The 27,348-nt window shown below is 37.0% G+C and overlaps 1 protein-coding gene and 1 long non-coding RNA gene across 18 annotated transcripts in view; one reads left to right on the forward strand and one right to left on the reverse strand.

The window, feature by feature from the left end:
- Positions 1–27,348, forward strand: part of EVI5 (ecotropic viral integration site 5) — a 74,362-nt gene that overhangs the window by 12,503 nt on the left and 34,511 nt on the right. For 5 of the 11 annotated variants that reach the window (XM_064428218.1, XM_064428225.1, XM_064428224.1 and 2 more), the window contains exons 2-14: positions 1,679–1,908; positions 5,839–6,028; positions 8,988–9,212; positions 10,169–10,243; positions 10,872–10,997; positions 11,792–11,935; positions 12,948–13,037; positions 13,141–13,238; positions 14,619–14,679; positions 16,592–16,645; positions 18,926–18,958; positions 19,511–19,657; positions 25,926–26,060. In XM_064428218.1, the coding sequence (XP_064284288.1) occupies positions 1,679–1,908; positions 5,839–6,028; positions 8,988–9,212; positions 10,169–10,243; positions 10,872–10,997; positions 11,792–11,935; positions 12,948–13,037; positions 13,141–13,238; positions 14,619–14,679; positions 16,592–16,645; positions 18,926–18,958; positions 19,511–19,657; positions 25,926–26,060 (1,608 nt within the window). Of the gene's footprint in view, positions 1–1,372; positions 1,425–1,678; positions 1,909–4,116; positions 4,272–5,838; positions 6,029–8,987; positions 9,213–10,168; positions 10,244–10,871; positions 10,998–11,791; positions 11,936–12,947; positions 13,038–13,140; positions 13,239–14,618; positions 14,680–16,591; positions 16,646–18,925; positions 18,959–19,510; positions 19,658–25,925; positions 26,061–27,348 lie in introns of those variants that run through there. The other 6 variants (XM_064428222.1, XM_064428220.1, XM_064428226.1 and 3 more) reach the window with 5 other exon arrangements.
- Positions 11,805–27,348, reverse strand: part of LOC135305086 (uncharacterized) — a 70,838-nt gene continuing 55,294 nt past the window's right edge. For all 7 annotated transcript variants that reach the window (XR_010366361.1, XR_010366364.1, XR_010366365.1 and 4 more), the window contains 2 exons: positions 24,119–24,225; positions 11,805–14,048 (listed from right to left, as the gene is read on the reverse strand). This is a non-coding gene — a long non-coding RNA (uncharacterized LOC135305086). The remainder of the gene's footprint in view (positions 14,049–24,118; positions 24,226–27,348) is intronic.

A 27,348-nucleotide genomic window follows, 5' to 3' on the forward strand; every position in this document is an offset into this window, starting at 1 on the left:
CAACAGTGACAAGAACCAACTGGAACCTTTCTGATGCTTATGTTGGTATCTTGCTATCCCCACCTGTGGTTTACATCCCTGCCTCTGAAGACTTCCAGCAAAATTTGATACCATGTTCAGAATGAATGCTAAGCATATGAAGATTGGAAATGTCTTCTAGGAGAGATCTTAGGTGTTATGTTGTTGTTGGAGAGTAAGTGGGAAGGTTGATTACCACTTGTTTGGGTTTGGCCTGTGTTGTTTTGCTGAAGCAGTCAGTGTGTCTTCTTTTTGATATGAAGTGAAAATAAAATACTGCTGGATTTCATTAAAAAAGTTCTTTGTAGCATTGTATCCAACTAAAGCTTCTGTTTCAGCAGTCAGTCACTAAGTCTATATATTGTGCTTCAGATAAATGCAAAGTGTGATGAGATGGAGATTTTTCAGTTGAAATTTTGCTTTAATTAGATTCTGTTGGAGGATCTTGGGAAGGGACTTTTTCTTCCCTGTAGCTCAGTGTCTTTAGTATCTTTGTAATTATTTATAGGCTGTACTGCAGATTTCTTTGTGGCATTGAGTAATTCCGTGCTTTGAGGAAATCAGCAAAGTTCAAAATAAATGGTTACCAGCAACACCACTTCAGAAGTTCCTCTTGAGCCTCGGTTTTGCCAAGTTTTAACATTTGCTAGGCAGCCAGCTCTTCCTCTAAGGTGCACCTGGATTTCCTTGGTCTGGGGAAGGACTGAACTCTGAGTTCCTGTGTGTCAAAGCCCCGTACATTTTCAGATGCTGAAGGGAGCCTCTAGTGAGGGGTTCACTGGAAGATGTCCCCAACAGCTGCTCTTCTGCCCACTGCACTGGTCAAGGAGTAGCAGCAGCTAATGATCAGCACCAGTTAACCTTTGCTTTTCTGAGCCCACTGCTTCCCTGACTCTAGCAGCACCTCTTGCCTTTCCCCCAAAACCCTGGGGTCTGTCCAGGCACTGGCAGTGGGACTGGGGATCAAGGACACTTGGTGTGGGAGTGACCTGAAGAGAAAGTGAGGAAAGAGGCAGCAGTATGGTGTCTTACTGTGAGACTTTCAGCTGTTGTAGATTTATGGGCACAGGTTCTTTGTGACTGTTTTCTGCACACTGGCAATGCTAGAGGTTGCTTGGCTTTGGTGTAAATCAGAAATGGGGTGCCCCTGCTCCTCTGTCCTGGCACTGCAGGGATTAGTGAAGGTGAGCAGTGGGTGGTTTGGGGGGTTACACTGATATTCTGCTTCAGTGTCTATCAGTCAAGTAGTTGATTGTTTCTATATCTATATTTCTACAGTTTCTGTGCCATTATTTTAGTTTATCAAGACATTTTAAAATAAGCTTTTATTTCTATTTATTTTTATAATGGAAAGTCGGAGCTGATCCTGGATCCTGTGGTATTTCTGTACTGCAGAGATGAGCTCTGTGAGTATACATCAGGAGTTTCTTGGGGTTTGTCTTTGTGGATTAGCAACATACTTGCATGTACTTCTATAATACTGTATTGCTGGTGATGCTTGTGTTACTTCTGACAGCCTTGGGGTCCTGGAGAAATAAATAATCTCAGTGTTGCTTTGTGCATATTGTATATTTTTTCCTTTGTTGGATGCGGCAGGTTTGCTGGAAAAAAGGAGTTTTAAAAGGACAACTTTTGCATCCTCTTCTTTGTGTCGATACAGGTGGCGACAGACAAGGTTGCAGGCAAGCTGAGCTCCACTCTCTCATGGGTGAAGAACACGGTGTCGCACACCGTCAGTCAAATGGCCAGCCAGGTGGCGAGTCCATCTGCCTCCCTCCACACCACATCCCCCTCCACCACCCTGTCCACACCCGCCCTGTCACCATCCTCACCAACACAGCTCAGCCCAGACGACTTGGAATTGCTTGCTAAACTTGAGGAACAGAACAGGTGAATGGAAAACTTTTTGCTCCTTGAAGTACAGTCATGAGAATAAAATTCGTTTATTGCAATTGTAGCATAGAGGCTGTTAAAGGGGAATTAGTTAAAAAATTCATGACACAGCACTTCAATTTGAGAGCTCAAAGGTTTAAGAATTTGTGGTTTTGTGCTGTGTTTTTAAGAGTTATGTTTTTGTGAAACTCTAGAAGGTTTTTTTCAGGAGTGTTTATAGCTGCCTCTAATAGTAAGAAATTACACTGTGATTTTTAGTATCCAATTCAAAGTAAAGTATCCCAGGGATGTCACCTTCTTGCCTTCTAAGATCTTAACTCTAATTTCTATTAAGTTCTTGAAATCTTAAATCTTTCTCAATTATTTTTTTTTCCTTTTATCCAGTTATTGTTTCAGCTACATAACCTGCTATGTAGAGAGACAGGACCTTGTTCAGCCTCCTTCTTGCTGCTACACTAGTGGTGCCTGATGCATAACGTCTTAAATTAATCCAAAGTAAATTCCTAATCAGTTTTTTTCTGTTCATCTTGCCTTTTTATGTATAGTAACAGTTTTCATGGTAGCCTTGTCATGAGTGCCTATTTATCTGCACCATGTACAATTCAAGATGCTACTTTCAGGTGGATCAGTTGCTCTTGATGTGCACAGTGATGCAAATTCACAATATCACTAGAAATGAAATTGGGCTATATAATTCCTTAATGTTTAATTTCCAGAAGCCATACTCATTTGTACTTTTGAATCAAGACTCCTAAGTCATCTGTCCTTTTGCAAACTCTAGTTACATTTGACAAGTGTGTTTCAGTAATTTTTGAGAGGTTGGCTGTAAACAACTTGAGCTCCAAGTAGCTTTTTAGACTTGGCAGGTAACTGCAGGGTTTTGTTACCTACTGGAGATGGCTGTCCCTGAGCTGTAGTGAAGTGAAGGTTTGATAATTTAGTTCAAACTAGCTTCTGTTCCAGCTTCCGTGAGAGTGCTGGCCTTTGCACTGAGGCAGTTGAGGTACTCTGTTTTTGATTGGGTTGGGTTTCTTTGGAAGTTTTTTGCTTTTGTGTTTTGTTGGTTGATTGGTTGGTTTGGGGAGTGGAGGGTTGCATTTTGGTGGATTTTTGTGTGGTTTTCTTTAGTGGTGTTTTTTTGTGTGTGTTTTTTTTTTTTTTTTTTAAATATTATTCTTGGTTGGTTTCAGGTTTTGTTTTAGTTGGTTTGTTTATTTGTTTGTTTTTGTCTCTGCTGAGTCACTTCTGAGAGTAGTAACTTTCAGTGGAGGAAGCAAGTAACTGAGGGGAGGAAAGGCAGTGCCTGCGTGTCACCAGGCATGTCTTCTCCCATGCCTGCATTCTGCAGCCTGATAGCAGCACAATTTTAAGGGAATTTGATACATCTGTCCAGATTTTGACAATAGAAGGAAGCTTCTAGAGCCACCTCATACACTCTTCCTTGTCTTTGAAGATGAGCTCCATTTAATTTTTGCTGTGCAAACTAAAAATTATCAAAATAAGCAAAAAAAAAAAAGTTAAATAGCAGTTTTTTAGAAAGCCAGTTTGCATTTAATCTGAGGCTTTCTAGTCTGTTCATGACAAAGCAACTAACTTGTATTTGAAAAGCAAACTGTTCTTTGGACTGCTTATCTCTGTTGGAGTGTAATGTCTTTAGATCTGGAGCCTTCTCATTAAGGGCTGCAGTCAGACTGCCTGGCTTGTTGAAAGAGGAACGTGAGCTTGGACTTTCTGTCTAAAGTCAGCTTTCTTCATTTAGTAAGTAAACTAGCCAGCCTTGTCTGGTTTTATTTCATTTTAGCCAGACATGCTGTTAGTCCCACACTAGCCTTGTGTGTGAGCTCTCTTTAGAGCCTGGCCTATCAAGTGTATCCTTGCTGGTAGGTACTGCCCTTTAATACTGACATTCGATGCTCTTGTGCTGGCTGCACTGCGGTTTCAGAACAGTTTGCATCTGCAGTTTAGCACAGTGGCACTTTGTTGACAATTGTACTCTGTTCACAGGGAGCCATTCTTTCTGCTTGCTGGAAGAACTGCTGCTGTGGATGTTTGTAAAGGTTTTGGGTTTTTTGTAAGCTTTTATGTCAGAAGGAGAATATGAATTAGGTAACAGTTAGAAAAGGGAAGGACTCAAATTGTTTCAAGCTATGTCTTGTAGCATTCTGTAATCTAATTATACTGAAAGTCCCCACAGAATAAAGAGGAAGCTCAGTCCAGAGTCCTGGTGGAACAGTTTGGCATTAGTAAATCATTTATAAAGTTTTAAATGAAAGAAAAGAGTGACTAAACGTCACAGAACTTGCGACTTACTGTGAACAGAACTTCCTGTTTTCAAATCAAAGGACAATGAGTTTATCCAGGTAAGGTCTAATTACAGAAACTTAGTGTAACTTCTACAGAAACCTGTGAAAACTGGAAGTGTCTCATTAGAACCTGGTTTTTATAATCTTAATGTTTATTCAATGCTTTTTCCTGTGTGATTACTTTGAATTTGGTTTTGAGGCATTGTCTTGGATAGAGAAAAGTTTCAAACTAATTTTTCATTGTGGATCAGTATAAGCCAGGTTTCTAAACATTTGAAGTGGATTTTTAAAGTCTTTTCTTTAAAACTAGATTTTATGCATTCCATTAATAAATAGAAAATTATTTGAATTTTTTTAAAAAATAAAATCCCAAATGAAAATTTGTCTTGAAAAGGCTTTTTTTTCCCTTTTTTTTTTTTACCAGTTAACTCTTTTCCAAACAAAATACTCCTGCAGAAACTGTGCTATTTATCTTCATGAGTTAAATTACTTTTTCCCTTGCTTTCATAAACACCAGTAGGTGAAGGCTGGAAACAGGGAAAACTAGTATAAATAACTTCATTGTAGAGAGCTTAAATATTGTAGATATTTCTGTATTATTAAATATTAGGTATTTCTGAGATTTCTGTACCGTCTCAGATACAATATGCCTTGGGCTATAATTTGTTAAATATCTAAAACATAACCTGACCTTGCTGAAATGCTGGGGGATTAACTTTCATACTAATTTTTGAGAAATTATTCAACCACATGGCTCTGCTATACTGATGTTGGAGTTCTTAGAAGTTAAAGCACAGATTAAACTTGTGGTATAGTGAAACACTTCCAAGTTAGTCTGAATTCCTGCTCTTGCCTAACACATGGTCCAAAAAATTTCCCCTGCTTATGGGGCTCAATAGTAGTTAAGGATAAACAAAGCATTGCTTTTTTGCCAAGTCCATGGCCACAGCAACCAGCTCCCAGGAAAGTCTCCTCAGGAACTTGTCTAGCGCTTGACACATCTGTATTTGTACTTTGCTGCTGGACAGCCCCAGAGGTTCTCATGTTTGAGCTCCTCACTTTAATTACACATTCATTACCTCTACTAGTTACATGTGCTGCCTCTTCCTTGGTCTGTAGGTCTGGGATTTCTCTCATGTGTTTATAAAACACCGTGCTGATTTGTGAACAGTTGTCAGCAAATGTCAGTTGTTTTAAAATTACTTCAAAGGTTTTAATTGTTCTGTCTTTAGTTTTCAAAAAGTGTAATCAGGTAGACTTACAGGAGGCTAATTTTTTGTCTTTTAAATGAGTGTATTTTTAAGTTCTTTGACATTTGATGTTACCAGTGAGGGTATTTAACTTCCTTAGGTTTTCTTTGTCAGTCTGATGCATGACAGCTGTGGGTGACATTTTTATCTGTTTCTTAAAATGCTGCAGTGTGAGCTATTCTATCTGCAGATTTACTTGAGATCTCAAGAGAAAGCAGTAGCATTGAACGGTTCTTTTCACATTTAGTCCGAATGAATGCTGGTGAAACTGTTTCACTGAACCTCTGGGTGCATTCTTTGTCAAGAAAACAATTAATAGTGTGATCCTTTGATTAGAAGAACTTGAATTTGGTTTTTGTGTGCTTTCTTTGCAGACTCTTGGAAACAGATAGCAAATCCTTACGATCAGTAAATGGGTCAAGAAGAAATAGTGGCTCTTCTCTTGTATCTAGTTCATCAGCTTCTAGCAATCTCAGCCATCTTGAAGAAGACTCGTGGATCCTGTGGGGGCGGATTGTGAATGAATGGGAAGATGTACGCAAAAAGAAAGAAAAGCAAGTTAAGGTAGTTGGAAACTGTTGTTTGGATTTATTTTTAATGTGATATAAATGATACTGTTTTATCTTTGTGATGGGCTTATTCTTTTAAAAAATATATGTAATACACACTTAAAATTGAATCTTTCCATCCCTAAGCCTTAGTGCTTCCTTTGTAACCTTCCTATGTGCTGTCACCCAGCAAATGTCTCCTGCTGGAAACCAGATGCATTCACTGTATCTTGAATTCTAACTAAAGCTTTCAGTTTACCTCTGATGAGAGATTTCCATGAGTGCAGGGATGATTAGCTTCATGTTTCCAAAAATGGAATTACTGAAAATCAACTGAAGGGCATCTGATAGCTTGATGCTCTGATTATGTATGTGTATGCTATGCTGCTATATACTGAGCAGCTCTCTTTTTAAAGCATTCTTGATAGGAGAGCTGATAATTCTACTCAAAGGCTACAATGAGTTCAGGTTTTTGTGCTTGCCAAGTATGTTGATCCCAGAGATGACCTTAGGCAGAAGAACGCATAGTTTCTAAATTCTGGGTGGATTGGATGAACTTTGACCAGTGTGTCCAGGCTGGGTTAGCTGTGGTTCATGTACAGAAGTGGAGTTCAGTTACACTTCAAATTCAAACCAAAAAACATTCAGTGCATTTGAACATATCCATGTTTCAGTGGCAGCAAGCAGAACAGTGTGGGATTTTTTTGTTAGTAGGCAAGTCTGCTCTGCTTTAGTTCTTTATTGGCTGTAGTCTGTAGTTTTATGTGCAGAATACAAATGTGTCAGGGTCTTTTGAACAGTTGGAAATGTGTGTCTATGAATAGGTTGTGGGAAGGCAGAACAATGGGCTAAAGTAAAGAATCTTTTGTATGGAGCAGTTGTGAAGAGAGAACATGACTTGAGAAAGGAAACAAGGGAAGAAAATGAACTAAAGATTTCTTGCTTGCATAGGGAAAGCAGTTTCTGGAAAGGTGTTCCAAAAGGCCATGAATAGAAGGCCACAGGGATCTGGCAAGAGAAAGCAAAAGTGAGGTGGTAATAAGAAGATCTGGTTAGTTAGAATTTGTTTGAACATTTTCAATTGTCACAAGTGTCACTTGTTTTTACAGCTGGCCAAGTACAATTTCAGGAGTATTTGACTAACTTCAGGGAATATTTAAATATATTGCTGAATAATATATTGAAAACTAGCCAAGTTTTCCTTTGCTGTTAAATAATTCTCAGTAATTTTTGCTGAAAGTCAGCCTTAACTGTGAGTCTGCCTTTATGATGGAATATCCAAAGATCCACACCTATTTCCTTAGTGTGCCAGTAGGTAAATAGGTAGCAGCATAGGTGTCTTTTTGTAAAAGCTGGTCTTAGGTTATTAGAAATCTGGTCAGTTTTTAGGTTTTAGGCATAAGTGTCTGGACCTTCCTCCAAAGATGATGTGTTCCATCCTTTACGTCTCTCAATCCACTTCAGAACTTGCTTCTTTTTTATGGAGCACTTCTGAAGGATGACTCAAGTCCTGCTGTTCAGTTCACATGGCATGTCCAGTAGATGCGTTTCCTGCTGTTTTGTTTTAGGAAAGTTGGAGGGGTTAACTCTATTATTCTGTCAAGCAGGTTTGTAAATGAGACATTAGCAAGAAGTTTCTTGCTTTGTTAGTACCCTTGGGGCTTTAGATGACTGATGTACCATCCAGTTGTGTTGTTGACAAAGGATAGGTAGAGACAGTTGTGTAAAGCTGATGTGTTAGGGTTCTTGTCTTGGATTGGCAATCTTTTAGGAAAACCACCTTGGTGTTGTGTTGTAGACAGGAGAAATAGTTGGAGTGGCATTACTATGGTGATTCTGAAGAAGGATGGATTGAGAGCTTAGGGATATTCAAAAATGGAGATCAGTGATGCAAAACTCCTGCAGCAGGGTTCAAGCTTAAGAAAAACAAAACTTGAAAGGAAGAGTCTCTTGGAAAGTTGTAGTGCTGGAGAAGTAGGAGAAATATGTGGAACAAACAGGAAGAGGAAGCTTTGCAGAATAGGAGGTTATTCCAGTTTCAGAATAAATAATAATGAAAGAAATTAACCTTTAGGAGACAGAATCCTTGATAACAATTCTTAAGGTACAGAAAGTTATTAAGGTACAGAAAGGAAATAGTCTTGAAGAGACAATTTTCTAGGTCAGACTGATCCTAGTTGCAGAACATACCACCAAGAGTCTGTTAAATTCTTGAGTAATGCTTCTTTCTCAGTTTTCAGATCAACCAGCAAGACTACTTGTTCTTGTGATTTCTTAAAGGACACGTAACAAGTGTACTCATCTGGGCATGTTTGAATTGTATAATAGCAGAATTTTTTTTCAAAATATTAAGTAAGTTTAGTTAAGTTAGTAGATATAAACTTAATGTTTTCTTGGTCCAGTGTCTGAAACTTCATTTAAATACTTTCTTAGAAGATATCTTGGAAATACTGGCACACCAGAGAAATTGGACAAAACTTGTCAAGTTTGTTAAATGATAGTTTTATCAGGCAATTTTTTTGTTGCAGTTGACTGTGCTACAGTTAGTTCTACTTTTTGTCATTTACCTATCTTGGAAGTAATTTTTAGTCAGTGATTTCTTAGCTCTCAGTTATTAAAAATATTACTAAGGGTGTTATCTTCAGTAATCTTTCATATAGACATAATTGTATTAAGTTCTGTTTAATGGAGGTTCTTGTATAAAATTATTTGAATATTCAGTTTTTCACATAACTTGCCATGGATAAGGGACTACTTTAAGTAGCTAATTTAGCCACTAAAATGATTCAGAGACTCCTTACTTTTGTGAACCTAATAATTCCACTAAATTTGATGTTATAAACTGGATGAGGAGTTTTTGTCATGAAATAATTTTTTTTCTGAAATTGTGAGGAACTTAATTTGAAGTTGTTTTTTCTCTAGGTTTATTTTTTGTAATATTTTCAGGAAATATGAAATGTCTTTTTGTGCCTTAGGAGCTGGTTCGAAAAGGGATACCTCATCACTTCAGAGCAATTGTTTGGCAACTTTTATGCAGTGCTCAAAACATGCCAATTAAGGATCAGTATTCAGAGCTTTTAAAAATGACATCTCCTTGTGAAAAATTAATAAGAAGGGACATTGCTAGAACATACCCTGAACATGATTTTTTCAAAGAAAAAGATAGCCTTGGGCAGGAGGTCTTGTTCAACGTAATGAAGGTGAGTTGGTATTTCAGCCCTTGAAAGTATATTAGCAAGAACATGCACCAGCTTGGACTACCTTCTATATAGAGAACTTGCACCAGTTTCATGTGTTATAAGTTTTTTTTAAACCATAGACACTGGGATGGTTTAACAAATCCTATTTTAGTTTTGATTGCATTCCTGTAGGTTTTTTTATATCACAAGGTAAAACCAAGTTGGCATTAAAACAAAGTCACATACTTACTGCTGATTGTGTAATGGAATGAAGAGTGCCATGAATTAAAGTAAACAGTGTTGCCTGAGACAAGGACATTGGCAATCAGAGCTAGTATTTAGTTTGCAGGTATTTCTGAAGTGCACGTGGCGGGTACAAGCTAATGTGCAGTTGTTCCAGTGCCCAAACGCAAAATGAAAATGCCAATGTCGCGTTGCTTGCATTACTTAGTCTTCACTAGAGGTTAAACTTTGAAGGTCAGGCTTTTCCATAGAACATGGTTTCAATGGAAAAGTTGGCAGGTTTCCAAACCATAGTAATTTCCATAACTCTAAAACAAAGATGCCACCTGCATGGAGATCACCACATTTCATCCATCTGTAAATAAAACCGCAACACGTATTTTTTTCTGAAGACAACTTGTTTCATTGTCTGGCCTGTCTCCTATAAAAGTAGTACTTTGTGAGGTTTGTATGCCAGTGGTCTCTCTTATCTTTTACTGAATTCCTGTAGTTGAAAACTGCCTGTGTTTTTGGTAGGTATGCCTTAGTTTTAGCTTTGTATGTGCTCAGAGAGCAGAGTTTGTAGCAGCAGGTAGAAACTAGAATGTCTGACTAAAACTTCTGGGTAGGATGTCTGCCCTTGTTGGATTGGGGAGAGGAAGAATAAGTTATTAACAAGATAGCAGGATGAGCCGTGATTACTTTTTATTGATAATGAGGTTTTAATTGTTGAGAGTTTTAACTTTATTTTCCAGGCTTACTCTTTGGTGGATCGTGAAGTTGGATACTGTCAAGGAAGTGCTTTTATAGTTGGATTACTTCTTATGCAGGTAAAAATATTTAAAAACATGTGAAACTTTAAAATCCATGCTAGAATACATAATATATTGTGGTGGTTTATTGGGAATTTTTGCTATGGTTTTGCTTCATAATTTTATTACAATAAAGTTGTCAAGGGTAGCTGTTTAGTCTGGAAATAAAATTAGATTATTTGGTGTCATTCTGTTTGCCAAGATACTTGTATTGGAGTGGGGTAATGTATTTGTTTCTCAGAGCCAAGGTAGGATTGTGGGCTTGCAAGCTATTTTTGTGAGTGATATTTCAAAAATAAATGAACTTCTTATTTCTCTTCTACATGGAATCTCCTCAGAGTTCAAATGAAACTACACAGTTGACTTGATTATCTTGAAGCTTCTTTGTGTTATTGGTTTTTGGCCTCCATTTCAGTTTAGAAATTATTTGCTAGAATTTAATATATACAAAAGTTCATTGGAGTAATTGGCTGTAAATCTCTTAAACAAAACAAAAACCTCAAAACAAACAAACAACCAAGAAAAAAACTCCACTGTGTGCACATGCACACACACAAAACCCCCACCCTAAATCCTCCACGCATTTACTCTGATATATCATTGTTTGTCCAGAGTTTTTACTGTGCTTTTTTTGTTTTTGATATAGATGCCAGAAGAAGAGGCATTCTGTGTGTTTGTTAAATTAATGCAAGATTACAGGCTGCGAGAGCTCTTTAAACCAAGCATGGCTGAACTGGGCCTTTGTATGTACCAGTTTGAATGCATGATACAGGTACACACAAACTCTATCAAACTTGCTCTTCAGTAATTATTAATAAGGAACTTGGGAGTTAGAGCTGAAGAGCAGGCATGTCTGTGGCTAACAGGCTGTGCTCTTGACAATAGCTAGTGTCAGAACCTCAGAAGTAAATGCATGTGGCTCTGTGAGCAATTTTGTTTAACCTTTGGCAGACAGTGACTGGCTGTAAACACTGAAGCATGAGGATTTGTATTGCTGCAGTTTAAGCATATTAATGTTTAATTCTGTTGGATTGACGACTCTGAAAGTGAAAGTCTTCATAGTCAATTTATAGTATCTTAAAGAATGAAAACTGGGAGGTACCCTCGTATGTAGAATTGAACTTGTTTTCAGATTTGGAATGCAGGTTCTTCCTGGTCAGGCTGATGGAGAAAATTAGGTTTCTGTTTTGTGATCCAGTTTCTAACATGGTGGTCAGGGGTGAGAGAGCACATAGCCTTAGATTTTGTCAGCTCTTTTTAGTAGCCCGTTGTAGTTTTTACTCAGGGATTTACAAGCTTGACTTCTTCTTAGGATCAGGAGGTATTTTTGTTATCTGCTTCGCAGGGTAGACATTCTATAGGATATTCTGTGTTGGGACTTGAGTTGCATGGTTCTTGAGAATGACAAGTCATATCTTTCTTAGTCTTGTGCTAGTACTGGCAGCTCCTATCTGTACTAAGTATCAATTACTTCCTTGTATTCAAAATTTGTCAAAAACACATCTGCACTAAAACTACAAGCAGAAGCTTAAAATAGTTGTGTATTTTATTCCTCTTCTTTTCCAGGAACATCTTCCAGAGCTTTATGTGCACTTTCAGTCTCAGAGTTTTCACACTTCTATGTATGCATCGTCGTGGTTTTTAACTATATTCCTTACGACTTTTCCACTACCAATTGCAACAAGAATATTTGATATCTTTATGTCTGAGGTAACTACTAAATAGTAGTTAAATGTTATATTTCAAGAGTAGCTGTTGAAAGTAGTTATTTAGGGAGTGGTCTAAATCCCATCATGATGGACAAATCTCATAGTCTTGCTTTTTATTTCTTATACTGATCAGATTATTTTAAGGGAAGGTGTCTGTGTGTGCAGTTTGTCAAGGAAGAGCAGCAAAGTCACTGAAAGTTGATATTGTGTGTAGCTGTGTGCTCTAAGCCTGTTGAAGTGTTCCCAAATCTGTTCTTTCTGGATGCAGTGCATTAGCATTGCATGCAGCAGGGACATCCATTCTTGAGTATTATGGTGAGTTTGCAGTGGAAATTTATGCTGCTTCCAGGCCAAAGCTAAAGTTCATGGGGATATGCAAGCCAAGAAGGGGGAGCTTTTTATTGTCCAGATGATGACCAGTGCCAAAGAAATTTTGGGAATTATTCAGTATCATTATCACAAAGACACCTCTGCTGTGTTTAGGATTAGAGTTTTGCATAATTGTAACTAGTAAAAAATCACAGATTATGCTTGCCTTGCAGTCATCTTTTAGAAAGCAGTAAGTCAAAGGTGGAAGCTTTCAGCTTTCCCTCAGGAAAGTCCAAGATGGGGTATATAGTGAGAAATTACTTTTTTTGTTCCCCCAGTAGTTTAACTGCACTGTACCGTGTCTGAAAATAAATAGCTTTTTTGAGAAGTGCTGGGGATTTCTCTACTAGATATACTTAAAATGGTTGATGGAGCTGACTTAGAGAATTCCTGTCACTTGAGATTTTGCCTCATCACTAACTTCTCTGAGGGAGATATCTGGCATCAGGAGAAATAGCCAGATTGCTTGTCCTTGGAACAAAAAAAGAAACACAGAAGGTATTTGTTGAGAGGTATTTTCAGTAGTCCTTTTTACTTGTGCTTTCTTGGGTGAGATTTCCAATGTTAGTAAATAGTAGAAAAACTCTGTGCTGTTGACAATGGCATGAGTAATTGTTGGATATTTTTTTGACTTCTCTTTTCAGGGTTTAGAGATAGTATTTCGAGTAGGTTTAGCATTACTGCAGATGAACCAGGCAGAATTACTGCAACTTGACATGGAAGGAATGTTACAGGTAAGCTGTGGTTATAATAATTTTAAGAGGTATCTGAAATGTGTAGTGTCTGTTTCCTTGCAGCTGTTAATTATATGTAATCTTGTGCTCTGATTGCTTTTAGCACTTTCAAAAGGTCATTCCACATCAGTTTGACAGTGGTCCAGACAAATTAATCCAAGCATCTTACCAAGTCAAATACAATGCAAAAAAGATGAAAAAGTAGGTATTACATTTTGAGAAAATAGCTTATACTGTTGCTGAGTTACTGTTTGTTTACCCTTAAGAATTGTTATTCAGTGTTTCATTTTGAATTTTCCATCTTTATTTTTTGGGGGTTTTATACTATACAAACAGTTAAAACTGCATTTCTGTCTGCAAAAAAAATTCTAAAGTAGTATTTGCTATTTTTCTTAAATATAATAAAGCTAAATCCCATTTACAAAAATAACTAAAAAAGCATTTGAAGAAAATGGCAAGTTATGGGGAATTACAGCACTTTTGTAAAAATGAACTGAATAGGAAGGCTGGGTAGGGGGTGGTTTTCTGGTGAGAGGGGAGATTGTTTTTTTCAGGGTGAAAGGAGATGAAACTTTTATGGTCTGGCCTAAATTCTAAAGATTTTAGTTCTCAGGAACTGGAAAAATAATCATGGTGCTAAAGAGTGCATTTATAGTCAAAATTAGTGCTGTTTAAAATACAAATTGATAAAAGTTTGTATTAACATTGAGAACAGTAAAACAACTTTCATGTGGGTTTTGAATTCTTCTTTGAGAATACTGCTACTTGTTTCTGTTGTTGTTAAGGTTAGTTACATGTCTCTTCTGCCTTTGGTAAATTTTGTTTTGATTAGCGAGTTGCAGATAGTGTCATTTGCCAGGGTTGAGTTTGTTGGGTTACCTGTTGGTTTTAAAGTATCCTTTGTTCATTGTTGCACTGTAGGTTGTGCCCAGGGTCTTCCAAGCTGAATTTGTCAATCTTTTTCTTTTTTTTCTGTCAGCAGTCTATGATCAATAGAGTGAGCAGTCTTCTCTAAAAAAGAAGTAACAACAAAACTTTCAGGAAAAATATTTTCTTTGCAAACCAGTACAAGTGTATGCAGTTGAAAATCCTCCATTTCAAGTCTGAACTTGCTGATCTGCCTTCTGTAGAGGCATTGTTATCTCAGCTTGTGGGTTTTTCTTGCTGCCTTTTTCATTTGGTTTGCTGGGGAAAGGCTAAAATTGGTTTATATTTAAGGTGTTTTTCTCAGATTTCTTTGCATCTTTGTCTTCCAGGCTTTCCAAGCTCTGATTTCCTTTGGCTGAATCTATTGAATTGATGACTCTATTGCATAAAGGGGTTATTACAGAGTAGCTCCAAATTGCTGCCACTGTAATGTATCCAAGCAAGCTCCTGCACTTCAGAATGCTGGTTCAGTCTGTTCATATCTACTGAAATCTGTGCTTAAATTTAAGGTCATGTCTAAGCATTTACAGGAATGCATTTCAGAGGAAATATCAATAATCTGAATCTCTGTTCTACAGTTATTTGTTAGGTGTTACACCAAAAGTAAATTATCCACAATGTTTCTGATCATTATTTACTATTTAAAATTTTTAGGCTAGAAAAAGAGTACACTACAATAAAGACAAAAGAAATGGAAGAACAAGTTGAAATTAAGGTAAGGAATCCTCAACATATTTATTTATGTAAAAGTTTAATTCCTGGATGGGGGGGATTACATGTTTGAACTCTGCATGTAGCAGGACATAATAAAGGTCCCCAAACTCTTTTCTTTCAGTATTTCTATTTGGGATATCTATTCATAAAGGACACCTACAGTGAAATTATTGAGACTTCTGGTGGACATTTAAAAAGAATTTTTTAGGGACCTGCTGTACTTATTTTTTTAGTATTTCCCACTGACAAAAGCTTAATAATAGATGCCCTCATTTATCAGAGGTTCTGAATATGCTGGTTTAGATGTAGGTGCTGCACACAGGAGGTTTGTATGGCACATGTTAAGATAGACTTCATAGAGTGTACTTGAGTGGTTTGTCTTTGATTTTAAGATCTTGACTTTTCTTATGCATTGGATCCAACTTGAGGTATCTTGTGTCTGCAGTCACTTTTTCTTTTGGAGCTTTTGCAGTTAATACAAACTGGGGGAAAAAAAGCCAAGCTGCCAGTGGAGTTTATTTTTCCCTTTTTACTAACTGCCCTACTTCCTGTGTGTACTTAATCACTGCATCTTTTTGCTTTTGTGACATAAATAGGCTTTTGATGCCTTTTTTTCCTATTTCACTTTTTTTTTCACAGCATGTTGTTTGATCTGGATTTTCTTCCTTGTGGTTTTAGCCAGTTCTATGAGAAAAGACAGTGGGAAAAGATGTGCAAGTGTATTATGTAAAACTTTGTTGAGGGAATTAGGTACAGCCTTCCTTCTTCCTGTCCACTGCTAGTCATTTTGCCTTTTAATATCAGTTTTTGAGGCATCAGTTCTTCAGAAAAATGACTGTGAGAAGCAGCTGGGAGCACAAAGGTATTAGGAGCCTTTTCAGGCAGTTTGTTATTGTACCAGGCAGTGAGGCAGTTAGCAGCAGGAATACCTGCTGTAACAGCAGCTGAAATCAGATTTGCAGGGCTCAAATGACAGCTCTCTGCAGAACAGGACAAAGTAAAACCATATGAAAGACCACTGTAACTTTAGATTCTAGTAAATGAACTAATTTCAAATATTTCCTGCTTCTTGCTGCCATACCTGCCCCCCCCCAAAAAAAAAGGAGAAAGCAAAAAACCTCCCCAAAACAAAAGCCATGAAGCCCACCCCAACAAAAAGCAACCAAAAAACCCCAACCAAACAATGCAAACATATCTGTTTCTAGGCCCTATTTGGGACATGTGTAAATAATTTCTGATTTAGGAGAGCTGCTTCGCAGAAGAGACTATTTTAGGGGAGATAGAAAAAGAACCGTATTTTGAGTTTGCCTTTTAGCCTGGCAGAATAAAGCATCGACTGAAGTGAATCCAGTCCCTCTTCTGAGGGGCAGGGATCTCTTCTGTCTGAATGCTGACTGCTTAAGTTTCCAGGAAGTGCACTTGTAAAGTACAGAGTTGAGTACAGTTCTCTTCTGGGACATGTGAGGTAATCTCAGTATAACCTTACAGACGAATGTAAATTCTTGTGAGGAAAGGGAAGGAAACCTTGTAGCTGCCTCATTAGCCTGTCCTACTGCAGGGAGTGCACTGTCATGTCCCATAACCAGGAAGACTTTGACCCTGTTTATGAAGGGGAGGCTGTCAAGTCTGGTGTGGGGTTAAGCCCCATGGTTCACCTGCAGACATACAGCTTTCAGCACATGCAACATAGATGCTTTCACGTAACATGAGATGTGTTCTTGTTTTTGCTGTACCAAGCTGTTTAAATTCATATTATGAGCTAGTATATAATATGAAAGGATGTTAAGAAAGTCACAAATTATTTTTGTATTTATATTGGTTTTCATGGATGTGATGAGATTAAAATGTTGTTAGTTTGTCTGACTTCCAATTCATAACTTGGGAAATGGATTTGTGAACTGTTTACTTTCCAGAGGTTACGGACTGAAAACAGACTCCTGAAACAGCGCATTGAAACACTAGAAAAAGTAAGTATGTTGGGATCAGATTTAATCTCTGCTAATTTAGACTTTGTTGATGGCAATTTCATGGTATGAAATGGGAATCCCAGAATTATAGTTTACTGTTTTCCTGATAATCTCTGGTGTTTACTAGCAGTGCTTAGCCAAATAACACGGCTATCACCGAGCAATTAAGGTCAATGCTTTAAATATGTAAGGTTATGTCTACTTCTTAGTGATTATAAAATCACACATTTTGACATACTCAGCTTGTGTTGTACTGTTTTCTTTCTGAATTAGAAGCATATGCAGAAGACTCCATGAAATAGTGGACTGGTTGTTTGGAAAAAAGGTCATTGTGAGAGAATCCTCAGTTTTGAAAATCTGAAGTTGCTTCATGTTTTTATGTAGAAGCAAAATGACAGACCTACCAATGAGCAGAGAGATGTTGCAGCATTCATATTGAGAACAGGAGCACTGCCATTCATTCATTCTATGTGGTTTTGAGGTTTTGTGGCAATTCTGGGTACCTGGTGGGGAGGATATCCAAAGTCTTATTTCTCTTATGTTTAGTCTGGAGTAGAGTTTTGTTAGGTTTTTTTGTAACTGGCTAAAACTTCAAAAGTATGCATGAGGATTGCTGTGGAGATGTTGCCAGCTGTTCTCCAGTGGCCTCTGCTGTATCCTGGTATCACAGTTCCTGTGGCAGATTGCATCTGAGCTGCTCTGCTCAGGAATGAGAGCATTCCTGCCCATTTTAAGCACCAACAGGGACAAATGGAATTGATGCTCTTGCGAGTTGCAAAGAGTTGTTCACGTTTCACAGGGAAGAAAATGTTAATGTTTCAATTAAAAGTGACATAATTAAAAGGCATCACACTTAGGATGTTAAACCCAAATGCAATTTCTTGAAAAGAAGTTGGTCTATTCTAATTAACTGGTTTCAGAATTTAGTTTGGAAAAGTTGCATAATAAGAGTACGTTGTGAAAGTTGTGACCAACAGTACAATTTTATGAACATTTTTGTTTCTAGTACTGGAGATAAAATGAATGTAAAAGAGTAGGCTCTCTTTAAGAAGCTAGAAGCTGTAGTGAATCATTTCAATGACCTTGGTAAATATGTAATAGTTACTATCCTTGTTTTATACTTAACTTGTACAGGTTTGAAATATTTTCTTTTCTTAATTCTAAAGTCCAGGATGAACTGCTACATGCTAGTGCTTTTGCAAGTTCTGTGCTTAGAATTTCAGAATTCACCTTCATATTATCCCAATCTGATTTGAATTAAAACAATTCAAAATTGGAAAATATTATTATATTAATAAGAATTCTTGAAGGTTGTTATCATTGCAGCATTTGAAAAATATCATAAAGTGTGAAAAATACTTTAAATTCTTTTGTTGGAAACTTACTTTTTAAATATTTTTCCTTTATTCAAATACATCTGATTTAGTTGTGATTTCCTTAGTGTACCTTAACTTCTAAGAAATAGCTCTTATCTACTAATTTGAACTTCAGTTTTTATTAAAAGCGTCAAGGACAAAGAAGGTCTGTGAATAGATGTGTTTCTGTGTTGTAGAATGTTCAAAAAAATTAAGTGGTTTCAAGGGTGATAAAGTGGAAATTAAACGCAACTGCAGGGTGATAGGGCTTGTCAGTGTGCAAAAACGAAATTGTTTTTTGCAAAAGCTTGGCAAGAAAAGAGAATCTATGAACTGCTGAACGAGTTACTGCAAGAGTTGAGTACAACAGACCATTAGCTGTCATAGTTGACATCTCCTACTTGTCTGTCAGTTTGCACCATTTAACTGCCCTGCTTCATCTTAGTGGAAGCTGTAGTTGTGCATGAGTTCCTCAGTGCCTAGTGGAGTTCCCTCTGTGCTCAAATTATGCCTTTGTTTCATGTTGTGGGGGGACTGTAGATCGTGTCTTGCATCTCTCTATTCGATTCTATCAGATAATGATTCAGTAACTTTTGCTAATTAGGGAGCAAGCCATTCAAATAAAAACACCCAATCTCCTGTAGGTGAGTTTAAAATTTTACAGAAATCTGGCTTTGAAACCTTTTTGTATCACAGATGGACTGTGTTAAATCTGTTGGAGAAAAGGCTGCTTCCTGGGACCTTTGGACTGAGTTGCCTTCATTTATATGAAGAGTTGTTAATTTTGCAAAAAGAGTTTGCATAAAAATGGGTAGAATTTGGGCATTTTCTTTCTATTAGCTCTTGGTCTTTTTTGTCACTATTATCAGCCCCTTGTATTTTGGTTTCCCTTTTCCTCATTCCTATCTGAATTTTTCCTTTGTAGGAAAGTGCTTCCTTGGCAGATAGATTGATACAGGTATAGTCTTTTACTGTATGACTCTCTTCCTATTCATAAAAACCCCAACTGCTTTAATGCATGCATATTTGCATGCTGTATTCTATCTCTGCTTTGCTGATTTGGAATAAATACAGAGCTAATACATCTTGCTAGAAACTTGTTTAATTTTGTTTACTAAAAATATATAAACCCAATACCTGCACGTTATAGTAATTGTCCTAACCTACTGTAATTTTTTGTACAAATTCCTGTGGCAAATGGATTCTATGACACTGTATTAACAATGAAATTGAATATTGTGAACCTCAATCTGTGCATGTACAACTGAGTAATAATGCATGAAAGGAATTTTATTGAATGCAAGTACAGAACTGTGCTTGCTAAATGGATGCTGAGCTTTGTAATAAAGTACTAAGGCAGCTGTTTAGCACTACTTGGTCCTAAAATTTCTACCAATTGTACTGTGTGCTGTTTGCAAAACCAATCTGATGAAATAAGCAGCTAAGCATCACAAAGGCAGTTTTCCTTGGATTGTCATCAAGTGCTTAAAAAAATAAATTATGTCCTAAGGGACAAGTGACAAGGGCCCAGGAGGCTGAGGAAAACTACCTCATAAAACGGGAGCTGGCCACCATCAAACAGCAGAGTGATGAGGCCAATACTAAACTGGAGCAAGCTGAGAATACCATCAGGGAGCTCCAGCAACAGCAGCAATGGGTAAGGAGCCTGGCAGCACATCATCTCATTTTTCTTCCCTCACATGTGTTTATTTTTCCTCATCACTATATGACATGGTCTCTGTGCTGTCTTTGTAAACCCCTGTTCATTGTGATTTGCATTCTTAAAATTACACAAATTGGATTAAATGAAATTTTGCTCTGTTCTACTGATAGATGAGATTCATAAGTCTGGATAGGTGTAAGTTATGAGTTAATTAAAAAAAACTAAACAACATACACACAATGAAACACACCAAGCAAAAAACTCCAAAAAAACCCTATAAACCAACCCCAAAACCCTTCCACCACAAAAGAAATACTAACAAAAAACCACACATATAACCTCTGATAGCTCTTAATGCTAAGAATCTAGTCAGTGCAAGTTGTCATTCTGAATATTGGAATTCGAGAATTGATTCACAGTGCCCTTACCTAGTGTATAATTCAAATGAGTTTATTTCATGTTAATGTCTCTTCTGTGTACACGTATTTGTTTTTTTTCTGAGTATGCTAAAATTTACTGCTTGCTGAAGTAGAAGAATGTCATCCTGGATTTTGCAGCTACAAAACTTGACTAAAAAGTGTGGGTTTATGGGCATATGGAGCAGGAAAATAAATTTTAGTATCCTTTTATACTTATGTTTTTGTTTGCACTCTGTGTTTTAGGCAGTAAAATGTTCAAGACTTCTGACTGTTGCTGTAACACTGAAGTTACTTTCCCTAAGACACTTGAAGTGCTCAGTATCTTCTCTTTGGGGGGACGGGGGAAGCATTTTAGCATCTTCACTTGCTGAATAAACTGTGCACTACTAGTGTTGATGTGAATGTCTTCATATTGTTTTAAGTAAGTGGTATCCAAGTACTCTGGAGTCTTGGGAATTTCAGGTGCATGAAATACAACTTAATTAAACTAAGTATATTGCAGTTCCTTACCAAGTTCCTTAATGTCAGTGTGGCAGTTTGTTTTACATATCTTCCACCAAAGCTCTAGAAATACCTGTGTCTCATATTGGAAGGTAAAGATGAAATTTACTGTTACACTGAAAAGAAATCACAACTTAAATGCAACATTCTAGAACTAGTTTATTATGTATGTTTAATGCATTTCAGTGTAAAAAGATATGTATTTTAGAATAGTTGTAAGAAGTGATGAATGAGTTGTTACTCTCTCATGTGAAATACTGCTTTTTATTGAACAGTTTCTTTAGGGGGAAAAATATGAAGAAATTATGGTTAGGAAGTTGGGGATGGTCTAGTAATGCTTTCCAACATTTTTAGATACATTGTAATCTTTCAAGTGAAATACAATGAGAAGTGTTTATAGACTTTTGGATATCCAACTGTTATATCCAGCTGTGTTGTCTGATTACAACAGTACACACACCTTTGGAATGTACTTTTTAGAGGCATCCATGTTAATGACCTGTATGCAATTAAAGGTTATTAGAAGAAGACTAAGATACTATATTTATTGATTCATTAATTGGTGGGAATATGACATTTAAAGCTAATGTCTTTAAGCTGGGGACCTTACTGAGTGCCAGTGATGGGGAGGCCTGACAGGTTGTCTAGGTATGGGAACTGATCCTGAGCAAAACCTTACATAAGTGTGAACTGCAGATTTGGCTGGGTTGGAGCTGTGAGTGCAGACAACTGGATAAGTACTGTAGGAGTGGAGAGTAAGTTAAATTATGAGCCTGCTTCCTTCTTTCCGTGCTTGCAGCATTGTTTTCCTCCGCTTAAACGTGAACGTGGCTATAGGAACTTGTCTGACTGTGTGTGTGGAGCTGAGACTGTACAGCCATATGTTTATAGACAGATTTGTGCCTAATAATAATAATAATATTTGTGCTGGCTTATTCTGAAGTGCAAGGAATAGCACTGTGGCTTTGAGACCCACCAGAGTTAGAAAACGTGGTGAAAGAGTTAAAGTGGTTTAAGTGAGGAGCGTTTGCTAGATCCTCCTGCAAGATGTGTAAATTGAACAGGCTTTACCTCCAAGCGTGGGAGTGGGAGCCACGAATGTCAGCAGCTGCGTGCGTGTCGGGCGCCACCTGGTGGGAATGCATGGATTTATTGGGAATTTGGCATTTATTGTGCCATTTTTGCCACTTTCTCGTGCCAGTAGCTTTGTTCTTGGCAATACTCCTTTTCAGTATTGTCTTGTGAGTGTCTGCTTTAATGTTTTGTTTATTGTTTATTCTTAGCAAAAATGATTGCACTGTGAACTTGTAAATCACTGCATAGTTTCTGTGCTTATTTAAAGATACAGCATCTACTGTATATATTTTACCATCTACATATTTTTGAGTCTTGAATTTTCTGTTGCAGCATGATAAAAAGCTAATGTTTTGATATGAATCTCTGATATGGATAGGAATAGAAATGTATGGAAAGAACTGCCTAAGGGTAATTGCAACAGCCTCTTCTGAACAATGCTGTGTGATTTAAAAAACCCACTGGCTTATTAGTAGCAAAAAGTTGTCAAAACAATAGCATTTGGTAGCAAAAAATTATCAAAACAATAGTATTTCTAAGAAGGTTAACATAGCCTTTGTAAAAAGGTTATGCATTTGTATTTTTGTATTTTCAAGGGGTTATGCTCTCTGTTCTATGAGATAAGATAGCATAGGTTGGATGGCTTCAGGGTAAGTATTGAAAGTACTTACTGGATTTGTGTCTGAAGAAATTCTCCCCTGCAGCACTTCTGAATACAGAGATGGGTAGAGGAGTATTCTTTTGATCGAAGCCCAACACCAGAAGCCCAAATTACATACAAGTTTATTTTTTCCTGTGCTAAACTATTTATAGGGAGTTTTTAGTTGAACCAGAAAGACTTCCTTATGAAGTGTGGAGCCTACTTGAAGTGGTAATCATTTTACTAACGAATGATACTAATCTCTCTTTGGCTTGTCTGGTCTTTAGATGTGGAAGCTTGCCAAAGGCAAGTCATGGTGTTTACCAAGAGATTAAGAGGGAGGTGGCTTCTTCCTCATACTGCTGGTAAATCCAGAACTGCGTAGAGGAAGTTGTGCCTGACTTGAACTAAATACAGTTTTCTTTTGAGGCATGCTAAGAGCAATGGTATTTGAGGAGTTAGGGGAAAGGGTAGTCAGCCTGTTGTAATTTACTCCAGATAATTATGTGCTGAAGGTTTTATTCTCTGTTCTTTTCTCCCTTGTGTTTCTAAATGAAAGGGGTAGCTTCTTGCTGGATGTAAACACCTCCAGAATGCAAATCTTGTCTTTCCCTGTGACACTGTAATTGTCAATGATTACCCAGTTCATCAGTCTGAATGCTTTAAAATTGAATCTGATAAATTGGAGGCTAATCAAGCTAAAATTAGTTCACATCTTATTTTTAAATAGGCTCTTCAGCTATATTATGTGAAGATAGAATTTTAATTGACTAAGCATTCAGATGGAAGCATATGCATTTTGAAAGGTAATTTATAGTGATGTATTTGGTTATTGTTACAGCAACTTCATAATGCATAGTTTCTTTTCAGGAACTCATGCTAAAATGACTGATAATTAAGAACATAGTAATTCATATTGGGAATAAATGAGTAAATAAATGCTTGTAAATGAGTGTTGCAACTTTATGAAAGGCTTCACTTTATTTTGCAGTATACTTTCCTAAGACTGTGTTCTAATTTGCAAAAAAAAGCAGAAAATAAGAATACTGTATTTGGGGAAGTACTGCAGATGATGCTCAAATATATAAACAAAGTTAACTGAGACCTGCTGAATCATCTGTTTATTTCTCTTCAGTATAGTGTACTGGAGAAACATTGTGTAATTATAACTGTCATCAGCCAAAATAATATTTGGTATGGTTATGTTCAAGAAAACTTAGGTGGAAATAAAACCAGTTGTATGAAGCCCAGCAAGGACTTGTTTCTTTCAGAATTAAATGGCTGTAGAACTACAGTTTTAGTCCTTAATATTACTTATGTCTCTTCAACATAGGCAAGAAAGTGTTACCGTGGTTAAAATGTTTAATGCCTGAAAATCTGTATTTGCATTGTGGCTTTTGTTAGAAATTCTAGGGCTTAAGGCAAATATATAAAAGCAGATTATTTTTCGTGCAGTCATTTTAAAAGTAGTTTTCAAACGCTGTTTTAACTATAAACTTGTGTTACTTTTATATACTAAATTATTGAAATTGTGCTTTGTTTTACTAGGTAGCAAAATGCTCAACTTCTAATTTGTGAATCCAGATTTCTTCAGTCTGTTTTAATCTTGGTTGGGGTTTTCTGTATATCAAGACTTGATCTAGAGTTTGTTGTGGCTAAGTAAATAAGTATTCTTAACATATTCCTTAGGCAGGCAGAAATCTAAAGACAGATTTAAAGAAGGCATGGCTCATGCTTGAAAGTGGATTAATAACTTTTCTTACATTCTCCATTACCAATTGTTTGATAAACATCAATTAGATTTTTATAGAATACACTTACCTTATTGCAAAATCAGCGTGTATTCAGTTCTTCAAATCTGCTGTTTTCTCTCAATGTCCTGGAGAATACTGCATTTGCTCTCATTCCATATGTATCACAGACAGAATCTGGAACATGAAATGTAGAGTCCATTTAAGTTACTGTGTGTACTGTGGGATGAACCTGTGTAAACAGCCAGGGAATAAAAGAGCGTGGTTGCTTCTTCTCTGCCTCTGCATGGTATTACATATGTTACATATGCTACTTGTGTTGCTACATGATGTGAAGCAACTGTAGAAGTGAATCAGCATTGTCCACCATCCTCTTCCTTACACTCAAATCAGGTCTGCCTCCACTGCTTGCTGAGGCAAGAATATTGTGTGGCTTGAAAATAATATGTATTCAATTAGTATTGTATAAGGGGAAGATGAGTATTAATGAACGAGGATCAGAGTGTATCTGTGTTCCATGTGTGTTCACGTATGATGCTGAGTGCTTAAGTGGACAGTGTCAGTGGCACTAAAAACTGCCTGCCTGAGCTGCCTTTGCCTTTCAATGCTTTGTACATATCCCCTCCATTACAGCTTCCTCTAGGCACATATGTACAAGAAATATGGTAGCACTAAAAGTAGAGTGTACCTTTTGAATTTGGATTGTACTGTAAGTCTTGACAAAAGGTTTAATTGGCATGCAGAAGTATAAAAGCAAATGAAAAAAACATCATTGACCATATAGTTATATTTAAATCTTTGTTTTGTCCTGTTTGCCTTTTATTTTTACATAAAAAGTCAGGGAGTGTCACACCCTAATAGAAGCATGTGGAACTGAAGACTTCTGTTCATTTTTTTACTGTTTTTTAGATGCAGAAAATGAAATTGGTGCAAACATAATGTAAGACAGAGCTGTATCTTTAATATAATGAATAATCTGAAAAAAATTGAATTGTTAATTAAAACTGAATCTATGAATCCAAGCCTAGTACTTATATTTCACAATGTAGTTAATGACACCAAAAATATATTATTTTCCTCTAAACATAATTTTCAGAGTAGCTATGTAAACATATTAACGAAACAACTACACTTTGAAGATTTCAATGCCCACTTTTTTCTTCAGAAATTTAAAGGCTGATTTAGGTTGGTGTTGCCTATCAAGCAAGTTTGACAATCTGTCAAACTGACAAGTCATTTTAAAGTGACCCAGGAAAGAAATAAAATGTATTTTTTACCTATTGATTGGGGGGAAAGTTAAGAGAGTCTTTTAAATATAAGTGCTTCAGTGTGATGTATCTGAATCTCAGAAGGAATATATAGAGTGTGAGCAAATGAGACCCAAGAGCTGGAGTGAAGAAAAAGGTGAACCAAAGTCGTTGTTCATTGAAGCATATGTAGTTTCATTTTAAAGCCAGGAAGGATTCTGTTGATTTGGAGTTTAAGGGAACAAGGACTGAGTGATACTTGTACTAACCTTGTAATTAGTTAGTCTTTCCCCAACATCTTTTTCTGCAGATCACAAAATAATCACAGATTGTTTGAGAGTCTTTCAGTTTGGTTGACAATGAGAGAAAAGTGTGAGTTGCTGCTTGTCAGTGCTTGTAGGGGCCTCAGTTTTGTCAGATACATTTGGCTGTGTGGAGGTGCAGTTATTTGAGAGACAGAGCAGTAGGGATACGTTTGTTAGCAGTTAATAGGCTTGAATATGGTAAGCACTTACGCTGGTACTCCTGATATTAAACATTTGAATGTACTTGTCCCACCAAATCTGGTATATAAAACCCCTTTCAAACAATCTGTACTTCATACTAAACATGTTTCTGCAAACTTTGTAGCATAAATGCAGTTCACGATACAGTGAAGACTTTGTGCTACAGCTGGAAAAAGAGCTGGTCCAAGCCAGGCTGAGTGAAGCAGAATCCCATTGTGCCCTGAAGGAGATGCAAGATAAAGTTCTAGAGATGGAAAAGGTAAATCATACCAGGACCCTCTATGCAGAACAGCACTAGAAACAAACTACAGGTCCCTGTCTTTCCTAGCAAGCAGAACTGTGCTCTAGAACCTTCTCTTCTATGCTTCTGTGATTGCAAGATGCTTTTCAAACCTGAAAGCACAACAATAAAACAAAGGTCTGTTTGCACTGGGAAAGGTTTGTGAATAACTGATCACTTTCCTTCTATTCCTGAAGCCTGCTGTACTGGAAGACTTGGATTCTGGTGAAGTCCTGACAGGAAACATCAATTGTTTCAGAATAATATCCTGCAACAAGAGCAGTGGGCTTAGAGTGAGCATTGAGATGATGTGATACAAAACAGTTTGGAAGGGGAAGAAGAAAGGGTATTACCATTCCCATTATGGGCAGGAAAGAATCCCTTATACCTTCACTGCTCAGTGTCAGAATCTCTACTGCTTTTTGGGTGCTATGCTAGCTTGTAACCTATTGATGCCAGAGTTCAAGCTGTATTCAAACCTACTGTCAAACATCTATCTTTCTTTGAAACAAAGTTTAACTGCAAGATAAAATAGCAAAAAAAAACCCAAAAACAAAAACCAAAAAAAACCAAACAATCAAAAACAAACAACCCCCGCCCCAAAAAACAAACAAACAAAAAACCCCCAAAAAACAACAATAACTGACCTGATACAAAGCCTGCTTTTCAGATTCTATTTTAATGACTTTGGAATTAGTTTCCTTAGGAAATTTTAATGAGCTGTATACTTAGGCTTTGGCTAGAACTTAGTAGGTAATTAGATGAACCCACTGGTGTCAAGATTTATTTTTCAGTTATCTGATGGGCTTAGTGTTGGTGGTTTTTACTGTATTGACCATTGGTAAGAATTCAGGATATAAAGTATTTTTCAAAATTCAGGAGACTACTTAAACGCTATCAGCATGGAGACAGCATACAATGAAAACTTATCTGTGAAGAAAAACTGGAATAGTGGGATTAGTTCCAGTGCACCAGACAAACTCAGATATACAGTAATATTTCAGTCTGTCATAATGAAAGTGAGAAAGTGGCTAAGTGCCTCAAATTCCTCCAGTACAGCTCTTTACTGCTGTTAGTGCTGAGCAGTGTAATCTGGAGAGCTTCTGCTGAAGAACCCAAGACTTGCATGGCCACAAAGACAGTGCCATAAACATTCAGAAACATACCCTCTCATTTCCTGTATTTGCCAATACTCAGATCCCAAAACTCCCATGGAACGCTAATCAATGGCTCTTGTGCTGTGTTCTGTTAATGTTAATCAGGTGCT

This window comes from Passer domesticus, chromosome 7, assembly GCF_036417665.1.
Source record: "Passer domesticus isolate bPasDom1 chromosome 7, bPasDom1.hap1, whole genome shotgun sequence".
In the NCBI taxonomy this organism is placed as follows: Eukaryota; Metazoa; Chordata; class Aves; order Passeriformes; family Passeridae; genus Passer; species Passer domesticus.